A 26,116-nucleotide genomic window follows, 5' to 3' on the forward strand; every position below is an offset into this window, starting at 1 on the left:
AGGTTATGTGACATTTCACATTGGTGCCCCTATCCCATCTTTGTACTTATGATACCGTAATTTGATTAAGGTGATGTGTGTGACTCTGTCCCTCTCTGCTCCACGCACCCCTTACATAATGAAGAGTTACTTTTCTAGGCTCATCCGTGGAAAGCACGCTAGGTGTAGTGGCATCCGACTGGTTACTGACACAGTCTATATATAGGGGATAGTAGTTACGTTTTAAATGCCTATTGGCTGAACCTACATCATCAGCAGGTGAGTGGTGAAATAAACAATAATGCGAGACACCTTTTATCATATGCGTTTTACTTTATTTCATATTTCAAAAATATATAATGTATAATAATTGGGTACGTGAGTGAGTATGGGGAGCTCTTATTTAATAAGGTATTTCCTTGTAATTTCTCTGTCTATTTCTTCTTACTACAATCTTGTTTGTGGCATTAAGATAACGGTGTGGTATTTCTGTATGAACCATACATGCTGTTTCAGACCTGTTCCCTTTACAGACCGAGTGGCGTAACTGTGAGGAATTTTTTTTTTCAGTTGACCAAAGGTATCTTCTCGTTCCTTAGCCCAATTAAACCTCATTAATAGTAAATGTTCCCTTTTCGTGTGTGACCATTGTTTCAGTTGACAAGTGGCATCTTCTCGTTCCTTAACCCACGAGACAAACGTCCAGTAAACCACGTTAATAGTAAATGTCCATAGTACATGATTATATGTTCTTATAGTGCAATGCACCTGGTAGACACGCTAATCACTTTCACGGTTGACTTGGTAAACTCTAACCACAATCGTCCCTTCTCGAGGAGCATAGAGTAACCACGTTGACACTTGTGTTGCCTTTAATCGGATGGGCCTGTCATATTCGTACTTTGTCACAAGCAATGGTTGTTACCATAACCCTAGGGCGTCACTGACGCAGTGTTTGTCAAAAGAGTGTGTGTAACTGCTGCACAACTATGTGTAAAACATAAAACGTCTACGCCAAAGAATAATCCGTCTCGATGTTTGTTTGTTGTTTGACACCGCAAGTAACGCCAAAGAAAAAAATGAAACATGTTTATGAGACACTGTAAAACATGTACGTATTTATGTATGTGTTGTGTTGAATACATCAGTCATAGTAATATTATATTTATATATATATATATATATATATATATATATATATATATATATATATATATATATATATATATATATATGTGTGTGTGTGTGTGTGTGTGTGTGTGTGTGTGTGTGTGTGTGTGTGTGTGTGTAATATTACAATATACGATATATGAGAAGTATGCATAAGAGTATAGTTCATGTTTTAAATGAAACTGAACATTATTAAATTTACAGTTATATCTTTCATAAAAGAACGTTTTCCAGTTTACATGTTTAAATTAAAGAGACAGAACCTTTCCCCTAATTACAAGCAATCTCTGCTAATAGTTCATTGTACGATTCCGTCAATATATAGCATCTATACGAATCACTATCAAATAGTGATGATACCAGGTGGTTGTGTAAAGGTGATAGTACCCTCATCCTCATCCTGCTGAATTTAAGATTTTTCACAAACATGCTACACTGCATACATTTCATGAACTCTCCGTTGAAATGTCAAAAAATGTTTTACGCAACACGCAAATTTATATACAGTAAAGTACGGTTATAACGAACTCAAAGGGACTATTAATTTTAGTTCGTTATAACCGTAGTTCGTTATAAGCATATATACAGTATAACAACAGCAAATAGTCGGGACCAAAAAGTAAGTTCGTTATATCCGTCAGTTCGTTATAAGCGTGTTCGTTATAACCGTAGTTTACTGTATATGAGAGAGAGAGAGAGAGAGAGAGAGAGAGAGAGAGAGAGAGAGAGAGAGAGAGAGAGAGATTTTCTATTTCCTTCAGGTTTCAGTATAAAATAACAGCCTGGCACACCAAGTATTCGAGGAGGCGGTCTGACGGCTACATATGCAACTAGATATGATTATTATATTATATTAATTAACAACGAATGTGGGATATACTCGATTCCGATTGGTCAATCAGGGATATCATATCACATTAAAAACCTCTGGTTGAAACAGCCGATTTGACGATGATACCACGTCTTTCGTCTCAGTCATGGTCGGTGGGACATTTTAGAACATTTTTGAAATAACAATTGCACAAGTGCCGTAGCCCTGAGAAAAAAAAATTATGGCACACATTCTTCAGCTCAGTCTTGGCAGGTATCTCTGAGAGGCATGCAAACCTCGTGCAGTAGTTTCTGAGAAAACATGTCCCATTTCAGGCAGTATGGTCCAAGTTGAAAATCTCGGACCAGCGGCCACAACTCCGTAAATAATGAATTTACGACTCCAATTTTAAAAATCCATTTCAGATCGTGACCAGTAACGTAAAATTCAGTGTGTAAAATTTCATTTCTCAACTTAAATAGTTCTTGAGAAAACTTGTTCCCATTAAGAATCCGTTCTTTGATTTCTAAAATAATTATTGCTAAATACTCATAGGTGATCCCAACGAATATATTAGCAACAATAAAATACAAAATAACAATTCTTGACTTATATCCAAGGTTACTGCTTTGATTCCGACACTTTACACACATGATAACATGATAAAGAAACAAGAAATGAACACAGACCCCGATTACAAACATTTAATCAATGTATATGAATGTGTGTGTGTGTGTGTGTGTGTGTGTGTGCGTGCTTGCGTGCGTGCGTGCGTGCGTGCGTGCGTGCTTGTGTATGTGTGTGCGCGCGTGTGTTAAACACTGCACTCCGCAATATTCCAGCTATATATGACGGCGATCTATGCATTGCTTAGTCTAGGCTAGTCCAATGATTGATATTGTGATCAACGATCCACGCTCTCCTGTGTACGGTGACACGTCATCAACCAACTCAACGAGTTTCACCACCCGATTATTTAAGTCGTCTCTTTGGACAAGTATACGCGGGTTGATTGAAACGTTCTGGGCCCGGTTGTTCAAAACCCGGTTAACTGTTAACCAGCCGTTAAGTCAGTGTTAACTCTCCGTTAAATTTAACCAAATGGTTATGTTGTTTCCCAAAGCATGGTTATCTTTAACGACTGGTTAAACACCCGTTAAAGTTAACACACCTCCCGACCTCCGTTAATACTTAACACCTTGGTTATCTTTGAAACAAAATGGCGTTCATGGTTAGGCCTAGCGCCGCTTACATGGTTCCAGTGGTTAATGCGAGACAACAGAAGTGATTCCGAGCTGTAAATTTTGCATTAATGAACTACACAGACAGTGAACTTCGTGATAGGTACAGATTTGGGCGGGAATCTATCAACTACATCGCCAATATACTGAGTGAAGATTTGGAGCGCCCTACACAATGTAGCCATGCTCTAAACGTCGATCAACAACTGATGATACGAGCTTTCCGTTTTTACGCAAGTGGTAGTTTCCTTCAAGTGATTGGTGATACGATGGGGGTGGACAAAGGTACAGTTTCATAGTCGATGTGACTGATGCCTTGGTTAAAAGGAAGAACCTCACATAGAACGAATAGCGTGATAGTGAAATCTGTAATTGTGGACAGATGAGTATCATTGATGTCATAGAGGTACGTCCACAAAATCTTGAGTCAGTTGAGCAAATTTTTTAAATCAGTAAATTGGCAGACCTTTGGAAATGGGGCCAACTTGAGGAACGTGCAGTGATCAAGTAAGTTCCTTCTTTGTGAGGCTTAGAAATTATCAGTCAACCCTCATACCTTATGCTAAATGTTTATCACATACTTTTTAAAGTTGATCTTTGGCGTCGTGATTTCTAACAAGACATAATTGATTGTCCTTGACACTCACATCATTGTACACACTTGGCTCATTGATTTCTGAAGACAGTTTGCTTAACAATTCGAATTCTTAATATTTTTTCTAAAGACACATTTTCAAACAAAATGAAATTTTGTGGATTTTATGAGGCTTCAATCCTATAATGATGGCAAGCATCAATGCTGAGTTTCAGGAAAAGAGAGTTTTGTAGCATTGTCTCTGGCACCGAAGTTGACTGCCGATTATGATGCCTTGAAAAGTTGCATTGACTTACGTATAATCAACCTGGTGTCATGATCATTCATAAGAAGTTTCAGCTTTCTAAGTCTTGTGGTTCTTTTGGTTCACGAGGAAATATTGTAAACAAACAAATGATTTGAACATACCAAGATGTCTACATCAGGAGTAACACGCATGCCAAATTTCAACTTCACCAGTCCAGAAACTTAAAAAGATATAGAACGTCATAAAAGTTCAAGGTTTGTTTCAATGCAACGGTCAGGTACAGGGCCACATGGGATCACATGCTGTTTCAGTGAGTGAGCTTCAGGTATATTAAATGAAGCTAATATTGGTTTTTAACCAGTCCCGCAGGCTAAATGAGGTTGAATTAAGCTCACGTGGGCAGCGACCGCCTCCGTGGTCTAGTGGTAGAGCATCCGTCCGGAGAGAGGAAGGTCCGGGGTTCAATCCACGGCCGCGTTATATCAAATGACGTTAAAAGATGGTACTTGTTGTTACTGGCGCACGGCATTAAGGGGCTAAAACAAGGACTGGTCGGCTCGGAGTCAGTATTCTGTGTCTGAGTGGGGTATTCATGATAAACTGATACAGTGGGCTAGCACTATAAAACCGGCATCAGTCAGGACAAGCCACGCACGCACGCATGCACGCAAGGACGCGCGCGCACACGTACTAGCACACATGTAAGTGAAATAATCTTGAACTCGACGTTAAACCCAATTTCACCTCACCCCACACTGGCAGCTGACAGAACCTTTCATGTTCACACTGACCGTTCCCTTGACGCACCGAGGAAGGGGGCCAAGATTTAGATCACTCCCCTTAAATTTCACTCGAGAGTGATTCTGTCCTAGAAAATAGGATAGAATCACACTAGAATGACCTGATCCTGACAAACTTTAATGTGAAATTATCCTAAGACCTAATCACTCCTCTCTCAGGATCAAACCCCAAAGAAAGATTGCAAAATACACATGTATATATTTGGAAATGGGGCTGTCGGGTAGCCTAGTGGTTCAAGCGTTCGCTCGTAACGCCGAAGACCCGGGTTCGATTCCCGACATGGGTACAATGTGTGAAGCCCATTTCTGGTGTCCCCCGCCGTGATATTGCTGGAATATTGCTAAAAGCGGCGTAAAACCACACTCACTCACTCACTCATAAAACACAAAAGGGGTAGAAAATACATCAGTACTGTAAACAGGTGTGCTACTATTGCATCGTGTGTGTATGTGGTGTGATAAGTGGAGGGGATCCGCACATGACCCCACACGGACAATACTCCCCATCCTGATACCCCGTAGAACAATACCAGATAGTCTACCAATTTTCTTCTTAAATTGATGTACATGGGCTGAAATACCTCTTGCAGGGATAAATAAAGATAAAGATATAAAGATAGGAATAAATAAGTCAGTCAATCATAACTAATTACAAAAAAGCATCAGGACAATTGGGAGTTTATGAGTCATGAAATACATACTTGCATATGGATTAATTACATTATTTAATAACCTTTATTGATCCAAGTAGTATGTTGCCAAGACAACAGAGATTGGGCTCTTTTTACTTATCTTATACTTTTATACAATATTGTTTAATACAATATGCAGTAGTACATTACCGATATTACACTTAATTTTAAAGGGGAACGCGGGTGGTCCAGTCGTCTAAGGCGCTGCGATTCGCTGTGCAGGGTTGCGACCCTTCGGCACGCCAGAAACCTATGACTGTGAGTTCGAATCCCGGTTCGCCCCGATTATGTTTCTAGGTGTGTCAGCACCATACCCGTGCCCCTGGGTTTCACCGAAGTGGTAAACGTCTAAGACCTGCATCACTTCGGGCTTTCCTCCCACATTAAGCTGACACGCCGCGATATAACTGGAATACTCTTAAAAGCGGCGTTAAACCCAACTCACTCACCCACTCACTTAATTTTAAAGCATTAACATATTGAATATTAATATATATATATATACCTAAGATTACACTAGTAAAGGTTAGGGGCGTTACTTCAAACATAAGAAACGTTGGAAGCGAAGGAATAACAGTACGGAGTTTTGATAGAAAGGAGCGGATATATACCAAGTCATCACTGGTGTGTTAATCTAAATAACAGACTGATTTGATTCGAACAGTGCTTTCTTAAACGCCAGCATACATTCAATACAAAACATTCATTAGTATATGGATTAGATAACAAACCAAATGTTATACAAATGGGGATGGAAGAATTGAGGCAGGCGGGAGGAGTGTGTGTGTGTGTGTGTGTGTGTGTGTGTGTGTGTGTGTGTGTGTGTGTGTGTGTGTGTGTGTGTGTGTGTGTGTGTGTGTGTGTGTGTGTGTGTGTGTGTGTGTGTGTGTGTGTGTAGGGGAGTAGGGGAGTAGGGCGGGAAGAATTGAGGGGGGCGGGAGGTTTGTGTGTGTGTGTGTGTGTTTGTGTTTGTGTGTGTGTGTAGGGGGAGTAGGGCGGAAAGATTTGAGGGGGCGGGAGGATTGTGTGTTAGTCTCTGTGTGTGTGTATGTGTGTGTGTTAGTGTGTGTGTGTGTGTGTGTGTGTTAGTGTATGTGTGTGTGTGTGTAGGGGGAGTAGGGCGGTGAAAATTGAGGGGGGCGGGAGGATTGTGTGTGTTTGTGTGTGTGTGTGTGTGTGTAGGGGGAGTACGGCGGGAAGAATTGATCGGGGACGGGAGGATTGTGTGTGTGTTTGTGTGTGTGTGTGTGTGTGTAGGGGAGTAGGGCGGGAAGAATTGAGTGGGCGGGAGGATTGTGTGTGTGTAGGGGGAGTACGGCGGGAAGAATTGGTATCGGGGGGCAGTGGTATCGGAATAGCTTGTTTATAGGTCATGTGTTAATAGGTCACACACTATCTTTAATATTACATCAGGTCTTTATCAGCATTTGTAACGTGACATCTCCAGGTTTTCCTGTCTACAAAATATGAACATGGAATTAAAACTGACCTGAGGTGTGTGTACCTTCACTTCCCCCGCGTATGGAGACGGAGTAAAGGCTATCACAGCACACTTTCCTCAGGATTATGGAAAGGGTTTTGTCGCTTTTTTATTCAAACCCCGGTTTTCTTTGCGCTCTTCCTTCGAGGTAGTAATGCCTTAGGTTATGAATTGAAAAGCTGTCCATTATGCAATAGAACTCCAATATGAATACACGTATAAACGATACAACGGCTAAAAAGTAAAACGCGTTCATGTGATCCAGCGTACAGATACCCGCAGTAATACACCCTGCACATCACGTGTCTCCCAAGAGTGAGTGAGTGAGTTGGGTTTAACGCCGCTTTTAACAGTATTCCAGTTATATCACGGCGTGTCAGCTTAATGTGGGAGGAAAGCCCGAAGTGATGCAGGTCTCAGACGTTTACCACTTCGGTGAAAGCACGGGTATGGTGCCTAGAAACATAATCGGGGCGAACCGGGGTTCGAACCCACAATCATAGGTTTCTGGCGTGTCCAAGGGACGAAGCTCTGCACAGCGGATCGCGGCGCCTTAGACGACTGGGCCACCCGTGCCCCCGTGTCTCTCATGGGTGATGAGGTGAAAGAGAATCAGAAAAACTTAATGTCCCCCAACCTTTAGTTACTACTGCGGGCGGTTAGGTACCCTAGTTGGTGAAGCGTTCGCTCGTCACGCCGAAGACCCGGGTTCGACTCTCATCATGAGTACAATGTGTGAAGCCATTTGTGAAGCCATTTCCGCCGTGATATTTTTGGAATACTTCAATAAGCAGCGAAAAAGCTAAACTCACTTACTAGTAGCTACTGAATGACGAATTAGTACTGAACATAAATGGATTCGTACTGTTAATCTGAGTTAGCATAAAACAGGATGATTTTGAACATGTGACAAATATGGATTAACCATGACAGAGTTTTCAATACATATGTATACTACTCAAAAGATTTTAAAGAACACCCGATTGTTTTTCATATGACTACATATGACTGTCATGGTGAAAGATTAACACTATTCATATGAACATATCGGGTGTTCTTTAACTTCTTCTGATTAGCATATATATTAAATCCACATATGTTTAGCGCGTGGAAACTGAAATGAGGAAAATGTGCACCTGCATATTAAAAGGTTTCGGAGAACCAACTCCTTTGAAAGAGGGCAACGTCATACTTAAAATGACACAACGTTCCTCATGCATGTTTCATGATCATGGCGGAAACTGTATTTGTTCTTTGTGAAACCATTGAAGGAAAATGTCGGTAACTGTCGCTCCTTTTGTTAATTTCTACCCATATGTTAACAGATATTTAGTTGACATGTTTACTTCAACATGTGTCCTTCAAACATTAACTGATACGCATTCATGCACCTGTCGAACCCTGGATCTTTCCTGTTCACGGTTACCTAGCCACACTGCTCACAATGCTGTTAATCACTGCACAATCTGGTGGCAATGCAGACACTTCAAACACCGATCACTTGCATTGTTAGCTTGTAGAACCGTTGAACATGGAATCAACAAAATGACATAGTCATGCTGCAACTTGCATAGAAGCTTTGACGATCCATTATACAACGCTGTCTTTGAATCAGAGCGTGAGTATTCAGTGTACGAAAGGTACGAGCGCCGCAACGGTTTTCAATTCTTGAAAAAGGTGTCAGCCCATGCCTTCACACGGGTAGCGTAACCTGAAGAGCTTTGGAAATTTGTCACGTGTATTTAACGTGATCTGACGAGATATTCTTATGAATCTATGACAGCCAGAAGGTGAGAGTTTTTTTGCATGTTAGGAACACATAAAACGTTGTTTTACACCAAAACGATGTATACCGTGGAGATGTATACACCTGCTGTTACACACGATCTATGCGTTACCGTCGACAATGAAAGTCACTTGTGTGTTTATTTATCTGTGTAAACAGTGTTATATCTTTGGTGTACACTCACACATGCCCAACAAGAATACATCCAGAATTGTGTTCTCCCTGGTATATATAGTATATTATTGCATAGTAAGTTCGTACCCAGGGCGAAAGTGTCCTTTTAAACAGACCATACAAGGCAGGTGATGGTGGTCATTCTACCACATACAGCCCACTACCTATAATACGTAGTTGGATATTTCGAAATATTACTTGAAATCCGAATTGATAATATATATAATTTTGAATATGACATCTGAACAGGTTGTGTTAATATATATTATATTAGTATTTTGTAGTCGTGTTAACGTTAAACTAATGGGGTGAGGAGGCCGGAATTAGCATCTTCCCGAGGAAAGAGAGTTAACTGACTATACAAGTCCAGTTTCCACCCTTGCCGAACTAGTTTGGAATTCCTGGGCATGATCGTAGCGCCACCAGTGACTGTTACGAGTTATGTCCCTTCTATGCCTCTCCTATGGACCAATCAGATTCCACCTCTCGTTTCACTTGCATTTGCTTCAAACAAAACGGCGGCGCCCAGTCAAGACGATCTGATCGATAATCAATATCTATATATTGTGATAAAACGAGTCTTACATCGCGAAGTGCATCAAATCACGTGAGCACCTTGATTAAAAGGCAACGAGTTAGCGGTGCACATGTTTTGCAAATCCTGCAATCGACCGAAATCTGCATGACAATTTACGAACCGGATTTCGATTTCGCAGCGCGGTTTTGATTGGACTATGCATAGACTCGTTAGTCTAGCCAAAATGTAACCTTGTAAATGTAATCTCCCTGTAATCTCCCGGTATAAAGTAAACTTGCATATACCACAAGCCATCGACTCAATATTGTCACTTCCTGCCGACCGACTGCATATACGAACATACAAGTATTATAAGCAGCGTACACGCGCTTCTCTCGTTGTTACTGGTACTGAACGAATCGGGTGGTCCTTAACTTCTTTTGAGTAGTAGGGATGAGGGATGGGAGTAGTCGCACGGGCTGCAGCAGATCAACACTTTCGTGAAATGTTTTGCTGCTGAAAAGCCCTTCATTATTAAAAAGGTTAATGTAGTGTTCATACCCATGAACAGAGTGACTGAGCCTCAGACACTCCCCTCTAACCCCTGCTCACAGTAACACTGCTACCCCACCCAAAGTCAGATTGTCCCTGTTAAAGAATTTATAACGGAAAACCGACACAATATGAGTGATATTAAAAGTCAATTCACACTGAGCAGTGAACTTCCCGCTGAAGGTAAACAAAGACTGGTGAATTTTACATGCATATTCATGAGCGTCAATGAATACATTACATTTCGGCGAAAACACCGGGTTTTGTGTCATAATGCCCATGCGTGATACGATTTACTAACTAGCTGAATTATTTCTTGCTGTCCTTCAGTGTTGGTGTGAGTGAGGCTGGCAAGGAGCAAGAAGAAACCACGGTGAATATGTTTTGTGTGTTTATGCTTCAATATATTAACCAGGGCAAAATTAACTGAGATCATAAAAAAATATAAATAACAGTCATGATGATATGGACTATATCATATTACATGTCGATGTGTCTGCTAGTTCGTACACACTAACAACCTGTAGATAGATTTAGTTTTAAGGATTATTTGAGGAAAAAAGAATGCCAGCTCAATTTTTCTGTCACTTAAAGTTTTGTAATCACATCTATATCTAGGACTGAAAATGGACCAGTCTTGTTCCCATTTCTGGTATCAACACTATTTGACAGTGATTCCTAAACACATGTTCGTGATACAGTCGGAATCATACAGTCGACTATGCTTTTAGCAGAGATTTCCTATGAATATATGGAAAAGGTTCTGTCGCTTTTATCATATAGCGAAGACCAAATGTGACAACCAAATTTCATTTGAAATAAGAATTTGTTTAAAGTTGTTTTTATTTTAAATTGATAACCTTTGGATCCATCCATATTGCAATATAATACAATAATTCCAACTGTTTAAGAAAGTTCACAATCACAATAAGATATCTAAGCACATGATCACTTTTGTCTTTGTGTTTTTTTATTTTTTAATTTCTTAGTCTTTCTCCTTGCTATCACTTTTCCATACACATACATGTAAATGGGGATTTCGGTATTAGCAGCCCTACAATGCATGAAACTGGACCTAGGGGCCCGATGCACAAACGATCTTGACACTACGACCGTCGTTTGTCTTTGTTAAAGTATGAGATTCACAGTCGCCTTAGCTTGTATATTGCTAATAATAACGATGTCGCTTTGTCATCATCATCGCTTCTGAATTTGATTGTCAATTGTATATGAATGATTTGGTGTACTGGCTTTAGCAACAGCTGTGCTCCGAGTATCTGGTCGCACACTATTTTACGTTATCTAATATGTATATCAGTGCCGAAAGTGAAACGAGGAAACCCCCAAAAGATCTTGCATTAAACATTTTCCTCACTACTTTTACGATGTCCAATATAAATAATTGTTTTAATTAAACATACATTTTACGTTGCAATCAACTCAAGTTGATAACTCATCGGAACAGTTTTCTTTTATTGTGACATTCCATTGTTGTAAATTGCCACCTAGACTCCTGTATTTCAAATTTACAAGTTTACATCTTAAGATTTTCCTTTGGCCTCGTAAACGAGTAACGCTATGGCAACAAAACAATATTTGGCCAACGACCTCGCAGTAGAGTGCCATGTACTCGTTCAATGGTATACGGACCTAATGTCTTTATTAATGAATAAATGAATTCCTTGTAGGTGACACTAGACTGCTGACATGCCCCATAGTGTATGTCCTCTGGTCTTGTGGGCCATCGTGCTGCTGGCGTGGCATCTGTCTTCATGTACAGCCGGTAAGTATCTAAGTTATACCTACATGGGCTAGACTAGCTGATAGAGTGTTGGGTTGTCAAGACGCAGATCCGGGTTCGATTCCGAAGTTATTTTCTGGTGTTTCCCGTTGTGTTCTTACTGAAATACTACTCAAAGCGGCGTAATACTCCACTCATTCAATAGCCATGCTTGGATAGTGGTATAGAACGGGTCCGCAGGAACCTTTTATGGTTGATCCGGTTGATCCAGGCGGATGCGAAGGTGATTGGTTGATCCAAGTCACGTGATCGGATAGGATGACTCATGCATCAACAGCGCGTCACAGGTGAGGGGGGATGAAAGGTGTGTGTTTATAAGGCAGAAAAGAATTCATAAGAAAACAAAAGTAAAGGGTTATGAATAGAGCTAAATGTATAGCGTGCTGACCTGAATAGACAAGCAGCCCAGTTTGAATTGAGCGCGCTTGACAACTCACGTGACCACGTCGTTTCAAATTGTTTATTGGTCATAATGGTTTCGTTTATTTCAGGCGTTAGTAGAAATTACAATTAGTGTACAACTCACGTAGTCGTTTCAAATTGACCGCGCTCGCTAGAGCGTGCGACCTGGTTTGATGAATACAGGGTGTGTGTTGAAAGTACATCATACCGCAATAGAGACGGGTTGTGTCAACATGGTATACGCCGGGTAATGTAGGAATAAAAAATGTACGTCTAGCTGGATCAAATTCATCTTGTACGGTCTGCACGTTGTACACCATGAACGTTAGACAACCTGTATGGAAAAAAATATAGAAGAAATAGATAAGACTACACAATCAGCAAGCTAGCAGTGTCGTTTAATTACATTTAGCGCGCAACAACGAGGGAGTCACGTCACCCTGCATTGACTATAACGCTGAAGGCAACCGGATTTCGAATCACCCGCGCTGCGTACTATTGTGAACCATTTGTAAAGAATTATTCAGCCCTGTCCCGACTTGCATAGTTGATGTTTCAATGCTAGCCTTTCCATTTAACGCGATGACAAATAACCCCTACGGTTTGAGTTTTAATCGTGTAACATGATGTGCACAGTTTTACTTCAGAACGTGCTATTTTGAAAATAGATAGAAAACTGATAAGTACATGTACCCGTGTTCCTGCGGACCCGTTCTATACTACTTTGGATATATTACATCCGCCGCCCATATTTATTCTGTGCCTAAATTTCTGCTGTTTGTGGGAATATGAATATTTGTGTCGTAACATGTGATATCAATATTTGTTTCTATTAACGAAATATTGACTTAAAAGCAAACTGATAAAAAGAATGCGAGTATTGCAAAATTAGAATCACGTTGACCATATCCTGTTGCGACAAATGAGTCAATGACGACCATCCATGCGATGAACATTGCTAGGCAACACTGTACAAGCACATATGTTCTTGAACAGATTCACGCCAACATGTGAATGAACACATACACGCAAGCACCTGAACACATACACACAACCATGTACATAAATCATCGGTTCGTCTGGCCCTGAATCCATTATCTACAGACCTGTAATGTCTACGTCATGTAACTGGAGTAGTTTTGAAAGCGGCCTTAAGCCCCATTTACATGGACACTTTTACTTACGTGAGTATATATACTTACATAAGTAAATTTACTTATGGTGGCATGTGAACGCATTTGCTTACGTGAGTAAATATACTCCAGGAGTAAAGAGGCATGAGTCAAAAAATATTTGCTACACCTGATGAGGTCTAGTAAAAGTATATTTACTCATAAGTATAAATGCTGATGGAGTATTTCTGGTCATGTGAACAGATTCTCTATTTGCTTACGTAAGCATATTAAATCCAAGATACTGATAATCAGGAAGATACTGCTGTAGTTCCTTGCAAAGAACATAACATGTTCATAAAATGTTTCGCGTGTCATGCGAAAGTTATCGATTCACAGTTTATCATCAAATGATCGTTTGACGTCATTGTTCCACCAGTGTTGAGAACGTTCTCTCTTCCACAGTTCTCTTTCCTGGCATAATCCTAAGACTAATCCCATACTAAGAAAGTATTGAAAGTCTCTCTTTCGCCTCTGGTTGATTATCTTCGACAGCGACATGGCCTCAAATGATAAAAGTCCACAATTTATTTATGAAATAATGTTTACTTCTGCCTTGCATAAACTTCATGTGAACGCAATGTAAATATACTTTTGCTTACATGAGTAAATGTACTCCATGAGTAAATTTGCTTACATGAGTAAATTTTGTCCATGTGAATGGGGCTAGACAATTAACAAACAATATATACATATGCCTATATGTCCGCGTCTTTCAACCTCCTTGCAACATCATGTTCACGATATTGTTACTGCAGACCCAGAAGCGACGAACTTCACCTTCGTCGTGAGCAACTGGGAGACGCTGACTGCAGGCTGGGACATCGTGGGGCACCAGCACCCAGAGGACATAAACGTCTCCGTCATCTGGACGGCAACAGGCGCGAATTAGTAGGAAAAGCCACGCTATTTCAATCAATTGTATAGCAGACGTTTTGTTTCGTTTGTATTGATTTAGAAATGCATAATTATATTTCCCAAGAACGTAACAATGGGTCAACTCAAGTGCGTATTTACTCAAATGTATTAGCTGGTCGATGTGTGTCAAAACAACACTGCGTTGTTGCATAACCTATCAAAGTAGTACATTTTCATAACTATTAACCTTTAGTGACGTCATCCTATTTTTTTACGGGCCTTGTTTTTGCAGAAGAACCTCTTAGCAGAGTCTTTCTACGGAATACCTTGGCAATTACTATAAAATTCAAAGGAATGCCAAAATTCTACGACGTGAATCGAATCTGCAATGTTACATATCATGTAAAGGATTGTCACACTTTTCCCACCGGGACAGTTGATGAAAGGGTGTTCAGTCTCACATGTCATGAATTCAGTTGTCTGCATGCTGCACGTTATCTTCGCGGTCTACCCTGTCACTGAGTCCGTTATATACCGCGACTACTGCATTGTGTCACTATATGGTATCCCGGTGTTTTTTGTTATTTCTTGTAATTCTTGCATTTAGGTTTATAAGTCAGTTAAAACTCTCCTCCTCGGTTTTAGGTTGAAATTGTTTCATATTATATTTCAAAGTTTGTCAGCACCATACCCCTGCTGGTGGGTTTTACGTCTAAGACACTTCTTGTTTTCCCTCATAACAAGTTGACACTCGGTGATATAACTGAAATACTGTACAAGGCTGTGCCCTACGGGTTTATTGTGAACCCATAGGATTCTTTTGTTCTTAAGCTGTAGTGAGTGAGTAAGTTTGGTTTAACGCTGCTTTTAACAGTATTCCAGTTATATCGCGGCGTGTCAGCTTAATGTGGGAGGAAAGCCCGAAGTGATGCAGGTCACAGACGTTTACCACTTCGGTGAAACCCACGAGCACGGGTATGGTGCTGACAAACCTAGAAACATAATCGGGCGAACCGGGATTCGAACCCACAATCATAGATTTCTGGCGTGCCCAAGGGACGCAACTCTGCACAGCGAATCGCGGCGCCTTAGACGACTGGGCCACCCGTGCCCCCTCTTAAGCTGTACTTTTCGGGATATTATTAATTACATAACATGATCTGTGAGAGTTCTGTGAGTCTTCTGTGAGTGTTTTGTGAGTTGTGTATATTCATCTTATACTGTTTGACATTGCAGTTGGTACTATTGCTCCGAGAGCACACATCGATCCTGCTTCCTGGATGAGTCAAACTTCAGGGGTTCCCCAAGATACACATTCAACATAACACTGAGCACTCAAGATGGCGCTTCTGTCAAAAGCATGTCGATGACGACAAGGGATCATGGTAGGGTACTAGCCTCCCATTTTATCGGTATATTTCATCATTATTTCCGAATCCGGGAAACCTATTCTTGTTGGCGACGGACGGGGACTGGGCACGCTGACCTGAACATGGTTTCTAGGTTTGTCAGCACCATACCCGTGCTCGTGGGTTTCACCGAAGTGGTAAACGTCTGAGACCTGCATCACTTCGGGCTTTCCTCCCACATTAAGCTGACACGCCGCGATATAACTGGAATACTGTTAAAAGCGGCGCTAAACCCAACTCACTCACTCACTGTTGACATAATTTCAGTGACATCGCGGAGTGTCATTATAATGTGAAAAGAAAGACGAAGGTGATGCAAAGTGACATTTACACTGCGAGCACGTGTATGGTGCTGACTAATCAAGTATCATACACGATCATAGGATCCTGTTTAGCCTAAGGCACACAACTCTGCGCGGCGAACTGCAGCGCCACAGACGACCGGCCACCCGTGCTCTGTCTCGTTAATAAAAAAATATCCAAAAGATATCTTTGCATATCACCCACAACCATGATTTCAGTTTATCGTGTCTTGTGTCATTTTCATGTACTGTAAAAAACCGCATGTCCGCACTCCGGTTAACCGGAAACTTGTCCTTCCGGGTCCTGACTTTCGCAAATGTCTGTAGTTATGATACAGTAGACTACGGTTATAACGAACTCAAAGGGACTACTAATTTTAGTTCGTTATAACCGTAGTTCGTTATAAACATATATACAGCATAACTACAGTAAATAGTCGGGACCAAAAAAGTAAGTTCGTTATATCCGTCAGTTCGTTATAAGCGTGTTCGTTATAACCGTAGTTTACTGTACGTTAATGAGGAAACTAACTGATGATTTAACTCCTGGCTGTTTGTTTCTTTTCTTTTCCCCCCGACTGACAATTCTGTCAGAGAAAAACAACATCTGTCACTTGACAAAAAAAGATTTCCTAAATGTATCTACCACTGACCATACTGTTATATATGAAAAATATGTAACATATTTGTGCAAAATATGAATTCATCTGATAAATGAAACCTCGAAAGTTTGATATCACAATTCCTTTTTAATATAGCCAACAGACAGGTTAATAAGTGTGCTTGATAATTCAGCATTCCACGGAGTTATCCTAGCCGTTAACTTGGTGTCCCTGCAGTAATTTGAACAATCCGTTTGTTTAGGGTTCCTCTTTCATGTTTCGGGGCGGTCGGGTAGCCTAGTGGTTAAAGCGTGCGTACGCCACGCCGAAGACCCGGGTTCGATTCCCGACATGTGTACAATGTGTGAAGCCCATTTCTGGTGTCCCCCGCCGTGATATTCCTGGAATATTGCTAAAAGTGGCGTAAAACCATACTCACTCACTCACTCACTCACTCACTCACTTTCATGTTTCAGTGAAACCGGCACCTGTGGAGTCTCTGAACGTCACCCATGTCACCAGTCGTTGTGTAGGGTTGGCGTGGAACAAAGACACATGGGACAGAACTGTCACATTCAGAGTGACGTACAGTACTTTCACCTCTGTACGTCTCCTCGATACTCACTTAATTTAATTGTAATTCAAGAACTCAACTGATTTTCCAAGAAGCACAGAATAAAGCGAAACTAAATCTGTTGAACAAATTTGTTTATGTTCGAGCAAATGGTTTTGCATTATACCGTCTTTGTAATGGTCACCATTTATTAATACACGTGTTGCTATGACAATGAAGAGTTTTTACCCAGGCAGTATTTAAAAAATCTCAAACAAGTGTCTGCTGATATCAAATACTAGTATATCAACACCAGTTACTAAAAGTTAGAACTCTGAGGGTTGATATGTTTGATATCAAAAGACACGAGGGTGAGATTCTATTTATCATCCCAAAATCATTCTTCCAACGTTTTCAGTTTGTTAACAGTATTAACCTCCGCCTTGAGTTTTAAAAGTAGAACTGAACAGTTTCAGTAGCAGCGAGATAAGTGATGTCATTTGATTATGACGTTATGACAACCGATGACGTCGCAATGGTCTGCAAAAACATTGTGATGCCATATATTTCCAGGAGATCGCACCCAAGCCATTTTAGGATGATAAAATCTAATATGACGTCATGATTTTAAACAATAACTAGGTCCCCTCTTGTTTCCTTAATAACATTATCATCTCTGTGTTTGAGCGTGGAAAGATGCTACAGTTCACCGATAGATCAATGTACCCTCCAAGCGTAACATGCTTTAAATGATTCTGAATGTTCACAGACAAACACCACTGAAACATCCGAGCATACTATAACGATCTGCGGACTGACTCCAAACACGAGATACAACTTGAGCGTCTCCGCCTCCGATGCATATGGGCATGGGTACCCGAGTGACCCGAGGACAGCGCTTGCCAACACAACAGAAGGTAAGTTTTAGTGAGCTAAGGTGAAATGGGTTTTAACGTCGCGTCCAAGATTATTGCACTTATATAACGACGTGCATGTACGTGTGTGTGTTTGTGTGGCTGCTTGTACTAGTCCGGACTGATGCCGATTTATAGTGCTAGCACACTGAGATACCATGCCGCAGTTTAACATGAATACCCTATTCAGACACAGTATACTGACTCCGAGCCGACCAGTCCTTGTTTTAGCCCCTTAATGCCGAGCTCCAGACAGGGCTTGAACATGTTTCGCGTGTCATGCGAAAGTTATCGATTCACAGTTTATCATCAAATGATCGTTTGACGACATTGTTCCACCAGTGTTGAGAACGTTCTCTCTTCCACAGTTCTCTTTCCTGGCATAATCCTAAGACTAATCCCATACAAAGAAAGTATTGAAAGTCTCTCTTTCGCCTCTGGTTGATTATCTTCGACAGCGACATGGCCTCAAATGATAAAAGTCCACAATTTATTTATGAAATAATGTTTACTTCTGCCTTGCATAAACTTCATGTGAACGCAATGTAAATATACTTTTGCTTACATGAGTAAATGTACTCCAAGAGTAAATTTGCTTACATGAGTAAATTTTGTCCATGTGAATGGGGCTAGACAATTAACAAACAAATTATACATATGCTTATATGTCCGCGTCTTTCAACCTCCTCGCAACATCATGTTCACGATATTGTTACTGCAGACCCAGAAGCGACGAACTTCACCTTCGTCGTGAGCAACTGGAAGACGCTGACTGCAGGCTGGGACATCGTGGGGCACCAGCACCCAGAGGACATAAACGTCTCCGTCATCTGGACGGCAACAGGCGCGAATCAGTAGGAAAAGCCACGCTATTTCAATCAATTGTATAGCAGACATTTTGTTTCGTTTGTATTGATTTAGAAATGCATAATTATATTTCCCAAGAAAGTAACAATGGGTCAACTCAAGTGCGTATTTACTCAAATGTATTAGCTGGTCGATGTGTGTCAAAACAACACTGCGTTGTTGCATAACCTATCAAAGTAGTACATTTTCATAACTATTAACCTTTAGTGACGTCATCCTATTTTTTTACGGGCCTTGTTTTTGCAGAAGAACCTCTTAGCAGAGTCTTTCTACGGAATACCTTGGCAATTACTATAAAATTCAAAGGAATGCCAAAATTCTACGACGTGAATCGAATCTGCAATGTTACATATCATGTAAAGGATTGTCACACTTTTCCCACCGGGACAGTTGATGAAAGGGTGTTCAGTCTCACATGTCATGAATTCAGTTGTCTGCATGCTGCACGTTATCTTCGCGGTCTACCCTGTCACTGAGTTCGTTATATACCGCGACTACTGCATTGTGTCACTATATGGTATCCCGGTGTTTTTTGTTATTTCTTGTAATTCTTGCATTTAGGTTTATAAGTAAGTTAAAACTCTCCTCCTCGGTTTTAGGTTGAAATTGTTTCATATTATATTTCAAAGTTTGTCAGCACCATACCCCTGCTGGTGGGTTTTACGTCTAAGACACTTCTTGTTTTCCCTCATAACAAGTTGACACTCGGTGATATAACTGAAATACTGTACAAGGCTGTGCCCTACGGGTTTATTGTGAACCCATAGGATTCTTTTGTTCTTAAGCTGTAGTGAGTGAGTGAGTTTGGTTTAACGCCGCTTTTAACAGTATTCCAGTTATATCGCGGCGTGTCAGCTTAATGTGGGAGGAAAGCCCGAAGTGATGCAGGTCACAGACGTTTACCACTTCGGTGAAACCCACGGGCACGGGTATGGTGCTGACAAACCTAGAAACATAATCGGGCGAACCGGGATTCGAACCCACAATCATAGATTTCTGGCGTGCCCAAGGGACGCAACTCTGCACAGCGAATCGCGGCGCCTTAGACGACTGGGCCACCCGTGCCCCCTCTTAAGCTGTACCTTTCGGGATATTATTAATTACATAACATGTTCTGTGAGAGTTCTGTGAGTCTTCTGTGAGTGTTTTGTGAGTTGTGTATATTCATCTTATACTGTTTGACATTGCAGTTGGTACTATTGCTCCACGAGCACACATCGATCCTGCTTCCTGGATGAGTTTGACTTCAGGGGTTCCACAAGCTACACATTCAACATAACACTGAGCACTCAAGATGGCGCTTCTGTCAAAAGCATGTCGATGACGACAAGGGATCATGGTAGGGTACTAGCCTCCAATTTTATCGGTATATTTCATCATGATTTCCGAATCGTGGAAACCTATTCTTGTTGGCGACGGACGGGGACTGGGCACGCTGACCTGAACATGGTTTCTAGGTTTGTCAGCACCATACCCGTGCTCGTGGGTTTCACCGAAGTGGTAAACGTCTGAGACCTGCATCACTTCGGGCTTTCCTCCCACATTAAGCTGACACGCCGCGATATAACTGGAATACTGTTAAAAGCGGCGCTAAACCCAACTCATTCACTCACTGTTGACATCATTTCAGTGACATCGCGGAGTGTCATTATAATGTGAAAAGAAAGACGAAGGTGATGCAAAGTGATATTTACGCTGCGAGCACGTGTATGGTGCTGACTAATCAAGTATCATACACGATCATAGGATCCTGTTTAGCCTAAGGCACACAACTCTGCGCGGCGAACTGCAGCGCCACAGACGACCGGCCACCCGTGCTCTGTCTCGTTAATAAAAAAATATCCCAGAGATATCTTTGTATATCACCCACAACCATGATTTCAGTTTATCGTGTCTTGTGTTATTTTCATGTACTGTAAAAAACCGCATGTCCGCACTCCGGTTAACCGGAAACTTGTCCTTCCGGGTCCTGACTTTCGCAAATGTCTGAAGTTATGATACAGTAGACTACGGTTATAACGAACTCAAAGTGACTTCTAATTTTAGTTCGTTATAACCGTAGTTCGTTATAAACATATATACAGCATAACTACAGTAAATAGTCGGGACCAAAAAAGTAAGTTCGTTATATCCGTCATTTTGTTATAAGCGTGTTCGTTATAACCGTAGTTTACTGTACGTTAATGAGGAAACTAGCTGATGATTTAACTCCTGGCTGTTTGTTACCAGGAGTTTCTTTTCTTATCCCCCCGACTGACAATTCTGTCAGAGAAAAACAACATCTGTCACTTGACAAAAAAAGATTTCTAAAATGTATCTACCACTGACCATACTGTTATATATGAAAATATGTAACATATTTGTGCAAAATATTGATTCATCTGTTAAATGAAACCTCGAAAGTTTGATATCACAATTCCTTTTTAACAAAGCCAACAGACAGGTTAATAAGTGTGCTTGATAATTCAGCATTCCACAGAGTTATCCTAGCCATTAACTTGGTGTTCCTGCAGTAATTTGAACAATCCGTTTGTTTAGGGTTCCTCTTTCATGTTTCGGGGCGGTCGGGTAGCCTAGTGGTTAAAGCGTTCGTACGCCACGCCGAAGACCCGGGTTCGATTCCCGACATGGGTACAATGTGTGAAGCCCATTTCTGGTGTCCCCCGCCGTTATATTCCTGGAATATTGCTAAAAGCGGCGTAAAACCATACTCACTCACTCACTCACTTTCATGTTTCAGTGAAACCGGCACCTGTGGAGTCTCTGAAAGTCACCCATGTCACCAGTCGTTGTGTAGGGTTGGCGTGGAACAAAGACACATGGGACAGAACTGTCACATTCAGAGTGACGTACAGTACTTTCACCTCTGTACGTCTCCTCGATACTCACTTAATTTAATTATAATTCAAGAAATCAACTGATTTCCAAGAAGCACAGAATAAAGCGAAACTAAATCTGTTGAACAAATTTGTTTATGTTCGAGCAAATGGTTTTGCATTATACCGTCTTTGTAATGGTCACCATTTATTAATACACGTGTTGCTATGACAATGAAGAGTTTTTACCTAGGCAGTATTTAAAAAATCTCAACCAAGTGACTGCTGATATCAAATTCTAGTATATCAACACGAGTTACTAAAAGTTAGAACTCTGAGGGTTGATATGTTTGATATCTAAAGACACGAGGGTGAGATTCTATTTATCATCCAAAATCATTCTTCCAACGTTTTCAGTTTGTTATCAGTATTAACCTCCGCCTTGAGTTTTAAAAGTAGAACTGAACAGTTTCAGTAGCAGAGAGATAAGTGATGTCATTTGATTATGACGTTATGACAACCGATGACGTCGCAATGGTCTGCAAAAACATTGTGATGCCATATATTTCCAGGAGATCGCACCCAAGCCATTTTAGGATGATAAAATCTAATATGACGTCATGATTTTAAACAATAACTAGGTCCCCTCTTGTTTCCTTAATAACATTATCATCTATGTGTTTGAGCGTGGAAAGATGCTACAGTTCACCGATAGATCAATGTACCCTCCAAGCGTAACATGCTTTAAATGATTCTGAATGTTCACAGACAAACACCACTGAAACATCCGAGCATACTATAACGATCTGCGGACTGACTCCAAACACGAGATACAACTTGAGCGTCTCCGCCTCCGATGAATATGGGCATGGGTACCCAAGTGACCCGAGGACAGCGCTTGCCAACACAACAGAAGGTAAGTTTTAGTGAGCTGAGGTGAAATGGGTTTTAACGTCGCGTCCAAGATTATTGCACTTATATAGCGACGTGCATGTACGTGTGTGTGTTTGTGTGGCTGCTTGTACTAGTCCGGACTGATGCCGATTTATAGTGCTAGCACACTGAGATACCATGCCGCAGTTTAACATGAATACCCCACTCAGACACAGTATACTGACCCCGAGCCGACCAGTCCTTGTTTTAGCCCCTTAATTCCGAGCGCCAGACAGGGCTTGAACATGTTTCGCGTGTCATGCGAAAGTTATCGATTCACAGTTTATCATCAAATGATCGTTTGACGACATTGTTCCACCAGTGTTGAGAACGTTCTCTCTTCCACAGTTCTCTTTCCTGGCATAATCCTAAGACTAATCCCATACTAAGAAAGTATTGAAAGTCTCTCTTTCGCCTCTGGTTGATTATCTTCGACAGCGACATGGCCTCAAATGATAAAAGTCCACAATTTATTTATGAAATAATGTTTACTTCTGCCTTGCATAAACTTCATGTGAACGCAATGTAAATATACTTTTGCTTACATGAGTAAATGTACTCCAAGAGTAAATTTGCTTACATGAGTAAATTTTGTCCATGTGAATGGGGCTAGACAATTAACAAACAATATATACATATGCTTATATGTCCGCGTCTTTCAACCTCCTTGCAACATCATGTTCACGATATTGTTACTGCAGACCCAGAAGCGACGAACTTCACCTTCGTCGTGAGCAACTGGAAGACGCTGACTGCAGGCTGGGACATCGTGGGGCACCAGCACCCAGAGGACATAAACGTCTCCGTCATCTGGACGGCAACAGGCGCGAATTAGTAGGAAAAGCCACGCTATTTCAATCAATTGTATAGCAGACGTTTTGTTTCGTTTGTATTGATTTAGAAATGCATAATTATATTTCCCAAGAACGTAACAATGGGTCAACTCAAGTGCGTATTTACTCAAATGTATTAGCTGGTCGATGTGTGTCAAAACAACACTGCGTTGTTGCATAACCTATCAAAGTAGTACATTTTCATAACTATTAACCTTTAGTGACGTCATCCTATTTTTTTACGGGCCTTGTTTTTGCAGAAGAACCTCTTAGCAGAGTCTTTCTATGGAATACCTTGGCAATTACTATGAAATTCAAAGGAATGCCAAAATTCTACGACGTGAATCGAATCTGCAATGTTACATATCATGTAAAGGATTGTCACACTTTTCCCACTGGGACAGTTGATGAAAGGGTGTTCAGTCTCACATGTCATGAATTCAGTTGTCTGCATGCTGCACGTTATCTTCGCGGTCTACCCTGTCACTGAGTTCGTTATATACCGCGACTACTGCATTGTGTCACTATATGGTATCCCGGTGTTTTTTGTTATTTCTTGTAATTCTTGCATTTAGGTTTATAAGTAAGTTAAAACTCTCCTCCTCGGTTTTAGGTTGAAATTGTTTCATATTATATTTCAAAGTTTGTCAGCACCATACCCCTGCTGGTGGGTTTAACGTCTAAGACACTTCTTGTTTTCCCTCATAACAAGTTGACACTCGGTGATATAACTGAAATACTGTACAAGGCTGTGCCCTACGGGTTTATTGTGAACCCATAGGATTCTTTTGTTCTTAAGCTGTAGTGAGTGAGTTTGGTTTAACGCCGCTTTTAACAGTATTCCAGTTATATCGCGGCGTGTCAGCTTAATGTGGGAGGAAAGCCCGAAGTGATGCAGGTCACAGACGTTTACCACTTCGGTGAAACCCACGGGCACGGGTATGGTGCTGACAGACCTAGAAACATAATCGGGGCGAACCGGGATTCGAACCCACAATCATAGATTTCTGGCGTGCCCAAGGGACGCAACTGTGCACAGCGAATCGCGGCGCCTTAGACGACTGGGCCACCCGTGCCCCCTCTTAAGCTGTACGTTTCGGGATATTATTAATTACATAATATGATCTGTGAGAGTTCTGTGAGTCTTCTGTGAGTGTTTTGTGAGTTGTGTATATTCATCTTATACTGTTTGACATTGCAGTTGGTACTATTGCTCCACGAGCACACATCGATCCTGCTTCCTGGATGAGTCAAACTTCAGGGGTTCCACAAGCTACAAATTCAACATAACACTGAGCACTCAAGATGGCGCTTCTGTCAAAAGCATGTCGATGACGACAAGGGATCATGGTAGGGTACTAGCCTCCAATTTTATCGGTATATTTCATCATTATTTCCGAATCCGGGAAACCTATTCTTGTTGGCGACGGACGGGGACTGGGCACGCTGACCTGAACATGGTTGATGCATGTCGTCGTTACCAACTGCGTGGATCGATGCTCATAATGTCAATCAGCGGATTGTCTGATCCAGACTCTATTATTTAGAGAGCACCGTCACATAGCTAGAACATTGTTGATTATTATTATAAGTGAGTGAGTGAGTGAGTGAGTGAGTGAGTGAGTGAGTGTTGGATTTGATGCTGTTGACATAAGGGGGGACGGGTGGCCCAGTCGTCTAAGGCGCCGCGATTCGCTGTGCAGAGTTGCGTCCCTTGGGCACGCCAGAAACCTATGGTTGTGGGTTCGAATCACGGTTCGCCCCGATTATGTTTCTAGGTTTGTCAGCACCATACCCGTGCTCGTGGGTTTCACCGAAGTGGTAAACGTCTGAGACCTGCATCACTTCGGGCTTTTCTCCCACATTAAGCTGACACGCCGCGATATAACTGGAATACTGTTAAAAGCGGCGCTAAACCCAACTCACTCACTCACCGTTGACATAATTTCAGTGACATCGCGGAGTGTCATTATAATGTGAAAAGAAAGACGATGGTGATGCAAAGTGACATTTACACTGCGAGCACGTGTATGGTGCTGACTAATCAAGTATCATACACGATCATAGGATCCTGTTTAGCCTAAGGCACACAACTCTGCGCGGCGAACTGCAGCGCCACAGACGACTGGGCCACCCGTGCTCTGTCTCGTTAATAAAAAAATATCCCAGAGATATCTTTGTATATCACCCACAACCATGATTTCAGTTTATCGTGTCTTGTGTCATTTTCATGTACTGTAAAAAACCGCATGTCCGCACTCCGGTTAACCGGAAACTTGTCCTTCCGGGTCCTGACTTTCGCAAATGTCTGTAGTTATGATACAGTAGACTACGGTTATAACGAACTCAAAGGGACTACTAATTTTAGTTCGTTATAACCGTAGTTCGTTATAAACATATATACAGCATAACTACAGTAAATAGTCGGGACCAAAAAAGTAAGTTCGTTATATCCGTCAGTTCGTTATAAGCGTGCTCGTTATAACCGTAGTTTACTGTACGTTAATGAGGAAACTAACTGATGATTTAACTCCTGGCTGTTTGTTTCTTTTCTTTTCACCGCGACTGACAATTCTGTCAGAGAAAAACAACATCTGTCACTTGACAAAA

The 26,116-nt window shown here is 41.3% G+C and overlaps 1 protein-coding gene across 7 annotated transcripts in view; it reads left to right on the top strand.

Moving 5' to 3' along the window:
- LOC124141783 (receptor-type tyrosine-protein phosphatase F-like) overlaps positions 1 to 26,116 on the top strand; it is a 76,700-nt gene that overhangs the window by 30,256 nt on the left and 20,328 nt on the right. For 2 of the 7 annotated variants that reach the window (XM_048400256.1, XM_048400258.1), the window contains exons 3-14: positions 10,375 to 10,417; positions 11,733 to 11,827; positions 14,178 to 14,310; positions 15,514 to 15,662; positions 17,067 to 17,194; positions 17,913 to 18,060; positions 18,779 to 18,911; positions 20,115 to 20,263; positions 21,665 to 21,792; positions 22,509 to 22,656; positions 23,375 to 23,507; positions 24,708 to 24,856. In XM_048400256.1, the coding sequence (XP_048256213.1) occupies positions 11,752 to 11,827; positions 14,178 to 14,310; positions 15,514 to 15,662; positions 17,067 to 17,194; positions 17,913 to 18,060; positions 18,779 to 18,911; positions 20,115 to 20,263; positions 21,665 to 21,792; positions 22,509 to 22,656; positions 23,375 to 23,507; positions 24,708 to 24,856 (1,474 nt within the window). In that variant the 5' untranslated portion in view covers positions 10,375 to 10,417; positions 11,733 to 11,751. Of the gene's footprint in view, positions 1 to 8,484; positions 8,634 to 8,659; positions 8,806 to 10,374; positions 10,418 to 11,732; positions 11,828 to 14,177; positions 14,341 to 15,513; positions 15,663 to 17,066; positions 17,195 to 17,912; positions 18,061 to 18,778; positions 18,912 to 20,114; positions 20,264 to 21,664; positions 21,793 to 22,508; positions 22,657 to 23,374; positions 23,508 to 24,707; positions 24,857 to 26,116 lie in introns of those variants that run through there. The other 5 variants (XM_048400257.1, XM_046509881.2, XM_046509890.2 and 2 more) reach the window with 5 other exon arrangements.

Source organism: Haliotis rufescens, unplaced genomic scaffold (assembly GCF_023055435.1).
Source record: "Haliotis rufescens isolate VD_foot unplaced genomic scaffold, xgHalRufe1.0.p SCAF_2, whole genome shotgun sequence".
NCBI lineage: Eukaryota > Metazoa > Mollusca > Gastropoda > Lepetellida > Haliotidae > Haliotis > Haliotis rufescens.